The 9,587-nt window shown below is 40.5% G+C and overlaps 1 protein-coding gene across 2 annotated transcripts in view; it reads left to right on the top strand.

Moving 5' to 3' along the window:
• Positions 1-9,260, top strand: part of TCERG1L (transcription elongation regulator 1 like) — a 159,146-nt gene extending 149,886 nt beyond the window's left edge. For both annotated transcript variants that reach the window (XM_083741068.1, XM_083741067.1), the window contains exons 12-13: positions 4,985-5,103; positions 8,206-9,260. In XM_083741068.1, the coding sequence (XP_083597194.1) occupies positions 4,985-5,103; positions 8,206-8,362 (276 nt within the window). In that variant the 3' untranslated portion in view covers positions 8,363-9,260. The remainder of the gene's footprint in view (positions 1-4,984; positions 5,104-8,205) is intronic.
• Positions 9,261-9,587: the final 327 nt, after the last annotated feature.

Genomic DNA, 9,587 nt, shown 5'->3' on the forward strand with positions numbered 1-9,587 from the left:
TTTATCAAGCATGTACATGATATAGTAAAATTGCTTAATGAACAGTCGATAAAGCTTATACTATAGATATTAGCTTTGAAACATTGGTGACATGGGTCTCATTTGTGGAATATATTACGTACTCAAGGAAAATGACTATGAAAAGCAATTTTCAGTTCTTCTTTATATAGAAGATTAAAATTGTGTTCCTACTAGTAAAAGAGGGTAATCAAATTGCAGAGAAGGAAATTTTATGAAGTGTTAAAAATGTCCTCCTTTTGGTCAACTGGAAAGATTAACATTTATTGCAGGATTGATCATCTCACCTTTAGCAACTCTTCGTACAAATAAGCACTACACAAGTTAAAATTAGAGACAGGTGAAAGCTAGAACACTAGATTTTGTAGCTAAACCTTCATGCCTGAATTAGGAAGCAAAATAGTTGTGGGTTGTTCAGAGCCATAGTTGTGTTCCATTAGAATGTGGGTGAGAGGTGGCCTCCTAAGTCAATTGGCACATTATGCAGAATTATGCATAATGCACATTATGCATTAGAATTCTGACATTCTAATTGATGCTCTGGATTTCAGGTAGAAGAGAGTCTTTTTGAAACGTATCTTGAGCTACAAGGGACCACAGAGCTGCAGTTATTTTTGCTTAGCCCACTACCTTTGATGTTATGGTGATCATCTGGGTCCCTTATCTGATGAAGGTGAATCTCTGCAGTGCGAGCCTTTTGTATCAGGGCTCCAAATCATGCAAGGAGTCTCCACAGATACAACAGACTCCCTGTTGACGTAGTTCACCATCTTACAACATGGGAGGGGCCTAGAGAATCTGTGCAACTTCAGCATGGGGCTAAATAACCTTAAAGGTAAAGGTAAAGGTACCCCTGCCCGTACAGGCCAGTCGTGTCCGACTCTAGGGTTGCGCGCTCATCTCGCTCAAGAGGCCGGGAGCCGGCGCCATCCGAAGACACTTCTGGATCACGTGGCCAGTGTGACGAAGCTGCAGCTGGCAAGCCAGCACCAGCGGCTCACACGGAAACGCCATTTACCTTCCCGCTATAAAGCGGTACCTATTTATCTACTTGCACTTATGGGTGCTTTCGAACTGCTAGGTGGGCAGGAACTGGGACCGAATGACGGGAGCTCACCCCACCGCAGGGATTCGAACCACTGACCTTACGATTGGCAAGTCCCTTGGGGACAGACTAAACCCTGCTACATCCAGGCTCCAACTTAGCTCAATAATACTTGATTAAACCGATTATATTTAAAAATGAAAGACTATTTGGCAAATTATGTGTTGTATTATTGATGTGGCCTCTTCCCCTAAGCAGATAAGGGCTTTGAAAAGGGCAGATTTATCACTTCGTCTATTGGAAGGGCCTGTCGAGGAACAGAGAAAGGTCTCTTCTCATATTATCTTTCCGTTGTATGAAAGGCCAGCGAGTCAGATGTTGAACTTTCACAAGAATTTGTTTGCTAACGGAGCAAATAACTAGGCGCAGTTCCCTTGAGACTATCTGAGGAATGGGCCTCTTTTGATTAAATTCAAATCCCCATGCTGCATTGCTGTTTCACAATTATTTATTGATCGTTATGTCCCAACAGATGGCTTTCCTCTCTGCCCACAATGAAGCTACATTCCCGACAGCAAAATATTCAACAAATGAGTGGATTTGGGGTCTAGAAATAGCATTGCATTTAGGGGCTCGGGTGCTGGGATAATGAGCCACTTATCAATTTTCACGTAATGTGGTCATCTATTTTTGACCTCATGGAAAGCTCTTTCCTGTAACTATTAAAGTGGGCCCCTTATCATATTATTCTTTGGCAGTCTCTAGAACAGTCAAAAGGAAAGTACATTGATGTGGTGTTGTTTTTTAAAAAAGAACCTGAGATGGGTTCAGTAAAAATAATTAAAAGACATCCTTGCTCTACCAACAGAAAATAGTTCGTTTATTGCTGTTCTCAGAAGAGAATGGCTATGATCCAGCTGTGCATGCATGGCCCTGGCGAAGAAGCATAGATATGGCAATAAGGCAGTTTGCAGGGAGAGCTGACTGGGGAAAATCCAAACTTTACCACCACCCTATTCCTAAAGTGTTAATCAGTACAGGTGCAATTTATTTGCAAGGCTAAATGTGCATCATAGCTGCTGGATTGGGGAATCACATACGTGTTTCCATGTGCAGATAGGGATACTTGGATGGAAGCCTGCTTCCATGTGCCCATTGCCCCTAGTTGGATGGGGGGTAGGACCTCATTTGTTGGTATGAAATATAAAAACAGGCTATTCTAAATCAGTTGAGTTGAGCTACATTTCTGTAATTCCCATTCAGCACATGCTCTTTTCTCCCTAAAATATGCACCATATGATGAGCACATGTGCCTGCTTTATACCAAGTCAGATCATTGGTCCATGCAGCTTAGCATTGTCTACAGTGGCTGGCAGCAGGTTTCCAACTTTTCAGGCAGAAACCTTTCTCAGACTTACCTGGATGCCGGGGACTGAACCTGGGACCTTCTGCATGGAAAATATGAGCTCTGCTGCTCATCTGTGGTAGCTCCCAGTCAAGTTAGAATCTAAGTGCCAGCCCTCAAATTACCCCACTTGCAAATGTGCTCACTTGAGTCACTTCAATGAATCTTGCAATGAGCCTTCTAGACCAATGGTTTTTTCAATTTGTTATGCCAGTGCATGAATCAAGCAAGTCATGAATCATGGTGCTGCAATTAACCAGAAAACTGCTTCGTTAGCCTTCGGCCCGTGGTTCAGGCCCAACAGTCTACTGTTATTTAACATCTAATTAGCTACAACATTTAGCTACATGCCATACCATACATAGATGGTGACTCCAATCCTGCCCAAAGAGCCTCGGGTTTACATTTGTTAGAACAACCATCAAGCTACTTCCTCTCCAATCTTTCTGCAGAAAGCCAGTTACCCTGGAACTAAGTGGATCAGAATTGGATTGTGGATTGAACTTTCTCTTGTTTTATTGGTATTTCATCTCATCTCACAGATCAATTACTGTAAAAGGTCACAGCAGATTAACAATGATTACTCTACAGATGTAAAAGAAATGATATCGTGAGCCTTGGGGAACATACACTAGGAGTACTAAGGCACACAGAAGTAAAATTGTCTTTGTGAAGCAATTTCCCTTTGCAGGCAGATATTACCTGTCAAATCAATTACTATTAGGTGCCATCAAAAAGTATAGCATTGCTTCATTTACATGCCTACCAGCAATTTGCCAAACTCCCTTTATGAACTCATGAAACAGAGCCAAACATTAGTTCATTGAGCCCAATGCTGTATGATCCAACCAGCAACAGTTATTTAAGGCCTTCTGCAGAGTTGTCCCCCCAAAATCTGACACCTAGATCCTCTTGATTAGAACTGCTGGGAACTGAACTAGGGGTGTGTGATGTCAGCAACAGTTTTGTTGCTCTATTCATTTTTCATGATTTAAAACTTCCTTCCTTTTGCTTTCTCAGAGTGTTGGTTCTTTATTTGCCATTCCAATTTCTGTTGATTACCATTGATTCCAATGAGAGAACCAAATTCTCTTCCACTGTCAATAACTTCCATATTTTATATCATTATTTTGCCCCAAAACACAGGCTAAGAAAATAACATCAGATTATCAGAGTGTAATGAGCATGTCGTTGCATTCAGCCCTGCTTCTGGGCTTCCCATAGGCAACTAATTAGGCATGGTGGGAACAGGATGCCAGGCTAGATGAGCCACTGACCTGATCCAGCAAAATCTTCATATGTTCAAGCGTTCTTATGATGGCTGCAGAATAAGTCAGTTTGCCACCCCCTGCTTTCCCCTAGCATCCCATCCATTGAAACAAGAAGAAAATAGCAAAGATGAGACCAAATTGCACCAAATCCATAGCTTCAAATTTTGAGTTGCTTGCACATTTGGGTTCAGCTTGTAAAAAAAGGACTAAAAAGATCTCATTCATCCCATTTAAAAAACAAACAAACAAACAAATGTTTTTCCAAATGCACAGCCTAAACTGAACTCAGGACCTTGTGCAACCCAAATTCAACTGCTGAACCACAAGCTTTGTCTTGAAACCTTCCCCGATTAAACTCCCAGAAGCTGTTGTGAAATCCCTGGAGTTAGAACAAACAATTTCAAGAGTTGATTCAGATGTTCCTGATCAGTGGTGTAGTGGAGGGTGAATGTAAATGTGTGCAGCTCTGGGACATTTTCCAGAGGAAAAGGAAAGTTAACATCTGGGGTTCCTAAATCACACCAACAGCTAGTGCCTTGCAAGATTGTTTGCATTTCTAATAAAAAGTTAAAGGTTGTGTTTCAGGCAACTAGATGAGGCACCCCCAACCTGCAGCCCTCCAGATGTTTTGGCCTACAACTCCTATGATCCCTAGCTAACAGGACCAGTGGTCAGGAATGATGGGAATTGTGGGAATATCTGGAGCGCCAAAGGTTGGGGTGCCTGAACTAGATGAAGATGTTTTGTTAGAGCTCAATGTGAGTTACAGATTGAGCTAATGAAGTCAAAAGTAAGCTGCACTGAGGCCAGCTCACTCCCAGGACACTGCATAGGACTGTAGTCATGCTATTAACAATACATTGGTTATTATACTATATACTGCTGCTTTTTGGTGTGGGTGTATGGGTAGGTGTAGATTAAAACAACTCTCCATAGACAAAACTGAATGAGGTTCTCATGCAATGGTTTCTCTTTGAAACACTTTCATGTTAGTCCCCATTCTCCAATGATTGAAAGGAGATGTGCTTCAGAATCATGCTTTGTTTGTAGAACAGGGATGGTTAAGCTATGCACTCTGACTTCTGTCAGGGTAGTGGTCAGCAACTGACAGGAGTTGTTGTCCTGCAACATCTGAAGTACCACAGGTTCACCACCCTTGTTCTAGAAGCCAATAGGAACTTCACCAACCAATTTAGCAAATTTAATAAAGTGTGACTTTTTTCTTCTTATTATTCTCCACCTAAGATATTTGAACAGTTTGTCAAGACCAGAATAAGAGAAGAATACAAGGAAAAGAAAAATAAGTTATTGCTAGCCAAAGAAGAGTTTAAGAAGCTTCTGGAGGAATCTAAATTATCACCACGGTATGGAACTATTTTCCGGCATTGATCTTATTTAAGAATGTTAGACACTGACTAGAATTGGGTTATGCTTGTTTGGCCTAGAAATCTATGCAGTGCTGAATGTGAATATTGTTGTTTCAAATTTGAAGCACTAGATACAATGCAGCAAGCCCTGTAACTCCAGGCAGATCTGAGGAAGCCCCATTATAGTTTAAAGCTTTTGCACAGTAGCTGTGCTTAGTGCACCTTGAACTAGAAGCTAAGGTGTGGTTAAGGATGAGGAGAAATTTGATTCAATTCACATTTATAGGCAAACTTCAAAACTTTTATGGCGAACTGCATATGAAACCTCAAAATCCTGTTATATGGTGCCCACTATAGCCCCTCTGGACTAGGTCACATGTCCTGAGTCATTTCATAAGGAAGGGCCATAGCTCAGTGGTAGAGCATCTGTCTTGCATGCAGAATGTTCCAAGTTCAATCCCCAACATCTCCAGATAGGAGTGGGGAGACCTGTCTGAGACCCCGGAGAGCTACTTCCAGACAGTAAAAACAAACTGAATGGACCAATGAGCCTGACTCAGTCTCAGACAGCTTCCTATGTTCCTTCCCACGACTTCATTCATAGGCCATTAAATTCTGTTGGTGGGTGCCATTTTGCGGTAGCCATCTTCCCCCACCAGAATACCTCTCAGATGTTCACCCGCCAACTGGAACTGTGTGGGTGTTCCAGTAAGGTGTACCTCTCCCCCAATTAAGGCTGAACTTTTGACAATCTTGAAATGTCAGTTCAGTGCTAGTCTTCACCAACTCTCCTTTCCTTCAGTTCTCAACTCAACCATGCAGGAAAATCTAAACTTTATAGCCAGTAGCATCTCTATAGATTATGTACATAAGGTGTATATTTTATGTTAGATGTAGTGTTTGATGTCGCAAAATGTTCATATATTGGTGCACTAAGTATCAGAGCCAATGTGCTGATTGAGATCTTCATAGTCATATGTTAAAATTGAGGATTTGATCCGTAGCTTTTCTCATATCATACTAAACAACTTGTTAAAAATCCATTGCAGTAGTTCATTATGCTTTTGACTAAGGAACCCAATTGCAGATGTGATTAGTGCTTGCAGTGTGTATAAGTACAAGAGTGTGTTTATAATGCAAAATCAGTAAAGCGTTTCCTTTGCCGGCCTTTTGAGAAAACCCAAATTATTTCCACATAAGAATTTATCGTCAGTACTGTACAATAAATGTAAGATTTTGAATGGTTGCTTACTTGCTTCTCCTAAGCTGTTTTCCATAAAAGCTGTTGAGAATCCCTTCGTGAAAAAATGTGATTCTCTTAACGGAATTTGCAAATCATCAAGATAGATTCTTTATGATAATGAAGCTTCATATTACAAATATAAAGAATAAAACATGAAGGTTGTCTCTTAACTAGCATTTTAAAGAACTGCGCATGCTGTCAGATACCGATATAAACAATATAGTTGCAGCTTCTGTTGATAGTATGAGTAAAAGTATTCCTTTGGCAATCTAACAGAAAACATTCCAGAATAATGTGATAGCTAGACAAGAATGGCAGGAGCAGATTTGTGTTCATTTTATAAGAACAAAACTCTCTGGGAGCTGCTGCAGTATTTATGGTCACTGCACCTACCCCAGGATTAAAGTGATAAGAGTTAACTAGGGGCTTGACTTCATGAAAAGCAACATAGGGGTTCTGCACAAACACAATCACCTCTGTAGGTTCTGTCTCTGTGTGCCCTGAACCCATTCTGCCCTGAGCCTGAAGCAATTAGCTTCAGTCCTATATAGCACAGCTTTTGCAGGCACAGTGAAGCCACGAGCAGGTGGAGGCTAAACATAACAGCAATGGCAGTAAAACCGGACAGCAGTATTGGGGTGTAAACAGGCCACAGTTTTATTGATTACAGATGTGAACAGGTTTTGGTGTAGGCGTTGGGTATGTATCCTGAAATCAACCAGTCCGACTGCTGGTTGATGGTTGACCAAGGTTAAGGGCTGTCCCACATGCATCAAACCAGTGCAACCTCCCACGGTCACTGTTTGGGGTGCTACGGCCCATCAACCCCCAACAAGGACAAGGAGCCCCTCCCCCAGGATCTCACTAAGGGGATACTCTGATAGTGTGGAGCAGGGTAGGGCCACTCCCTGTCCAGTGAGCCAACCCAGCGCCTTATCCACCAGTAAGTTGTGACAATTGCTATGAAGGAGGCAAGGGCTTCAGACAGACCCAATTAATCTGCTGGCAAATTCCTCCCTGGCTCCAAATATGGCAGCCAAATAACTTCCATAACAAGGTCTCCCATAAAGGTCTGCCCGCTTACACTCCCTCAGGCAACACACAGACACATAAAATAAAGGAGGGTGGGGAATCCAAAGAGAACTGAGACTGATGCTCAGGCATGGCTAGCTTTCATAGCCAGGGAACAGACCACAGGAAAGACATTAATACAAAATTAAACCTTTTGGAACACAAATATAAGCGATTATTTCAGTTTCCATATGTTAAAATCATACTATTCCCCATTCATCTATGCTAGATTTATGCCTCTGATTTGTTCCTTCTAAGGGTCCATGGCAATAAAATAAAATAAATAGATCCAATCCCCATTTCTCAGTTTGGAGTCAAAAGGCATTTCATTAAATGGAGTCTGACTAAAGTCTTCACCTTGTAAATTTTTATAGTGTTGTTAACTCCAGCTAAAATTATGTGGGTCACATCCTTTCGATTGGCAGGCTGAAGCTAAAGAAGAATTTACATTCTTAATTTTTGAGAATCCTATCCAATTACTGTGGATGGTCCACAGTGAACTAATTATTAATCAAGCTTCCTGCAATCGATAAGTATGTCTACATTCTGCAGAATAAAAATAATGGCTTGGGATGAGAAGTTGGGTAGATCAATGAGACTTCAACATTTTGGCTTTCACATTTCTACTTCCAACATTACTGACAATGACAAGACACATTAAGAATGAGTTCAATGCAGAAAGGTGAACATATAATGAAGGGCCAAAGAATTAGAATATATATATTGACAAACAAAGAGCTTTGTGAAAATGTAGCTTATGTTGGTTTCCCCCACCTGCTCCCCAGGACAACATTTAAGGAATTTGCAGAGAAATATGGCACAGATCAGCGGTTTCGGCTTGTTCAGAAGAAGAAAGACCAGGAGCATTTTTTCAACCAATTCATACTTATCCTTAAAAAGAGAGACAAAGAGAACAGGATACGGCTACGGAAAATGAGATAAAAAGGAGACACGCAGAAAAGAACGCAAGTGAAATACTGTGGCATCTACAGCGGAAGAAATGAATGGCATGCATTTTGTGTCACCGTTTTGAGTTTTGGATCCCAGCAATTTAGAGGAAAGCCAGACAACCCAAATTGCCATCTGTGCACAGAGGAAGGTTCGGTGCAAGTATGTCCAAGACTGTTGTGCAGGAATCTGTAGGATACTTCATTCTCAGAGACTTAATGTTTCATATTGAAGCTCTCTTTTGTACAACATTCAAGTTTGATGCATTTCTAATTACCATGATATGTCAGTCCCTTAATTGTTTTAATTATGCAAATTACTTGTAATATACACAAATTCTAAATCCGATGTGATTTGTAATTAAGCAGAAGCAGATGCCATCCATAATGATCTCAATACTTTTTTTTCTTTAACCGTTTAAGAAAAAATATCTACGGCTGTACTCCTATGCATCCTTACTTGGAAGTATGGAACCCTTGAGCTCCCTGGACCTTACTTCCTAGTAAAGGCGCTTAGGAATCTGCTGCACAGCAATGTTTGGGCAGCTTTGTACATTAAACATCAATGGTCCCAAGGTTCAGTGGTACTGAGGATATCATTACTCAATGTTCATAGGTCTAAGTCTAGTTTTATGGGTAGTAGTAGTAATAAGGTATTAATTGTTAACCATAGTGAAGAGTGTGAAAATCTTGGCACCTTTCCCCATAGAACAATGTATAAATCTTTTTTTAAAAAAAAAAAGAAAAGAAATGGCTTTGTAAGTAAATTATTCTGGATGGTGCTCCAAGCACACTGAACAGCGCAGCACTTCTCTATTAAAAAGCTACTATAAAGAAGTTATTTTGTAAATCCATCCTACTAATATTTGAGTTATTTTTACTGTATGCGAAGAGTTTGCATGAGATTAGTCTCATCTTTGTATAAACAAATATTTTAACTTTTTTTTAATTAATAAATATTTTAAGACTACCGGGTCACTTTGTTTTATCTATGTACCACAGTCACAAGTTTGCAGTGCAAATGAATTGCAAACAAGATGGAGCCTTTTCAAGTTTCACTGCTGTAAACATTCCCAAATAGGAAGGAGAAGGATAGCTTGTAAGTATTGTGGGTAAATAATATACTAATGAGCTCCACAGCATATTGTGAAGAAAGCAATCTTTTCCCTGTGAACTGAAGCATCATTCTGTAACCATGTGCTTAGATCTCGTTTCACCAG

The sequence above is a fragment of the Podarcis gaigeae genome (assembly GCF_964106915.1).
Source record: "Podarcis gaigeae genome assembly, chromosome: 5".
NCBI classification, from domain to species: domain Eukaryota; kingdom Metazoa; phylum Chordata; class Lepidosauria; order Squamata; family Lacertidae; genus Podarcis; species Podarcis gaigeae.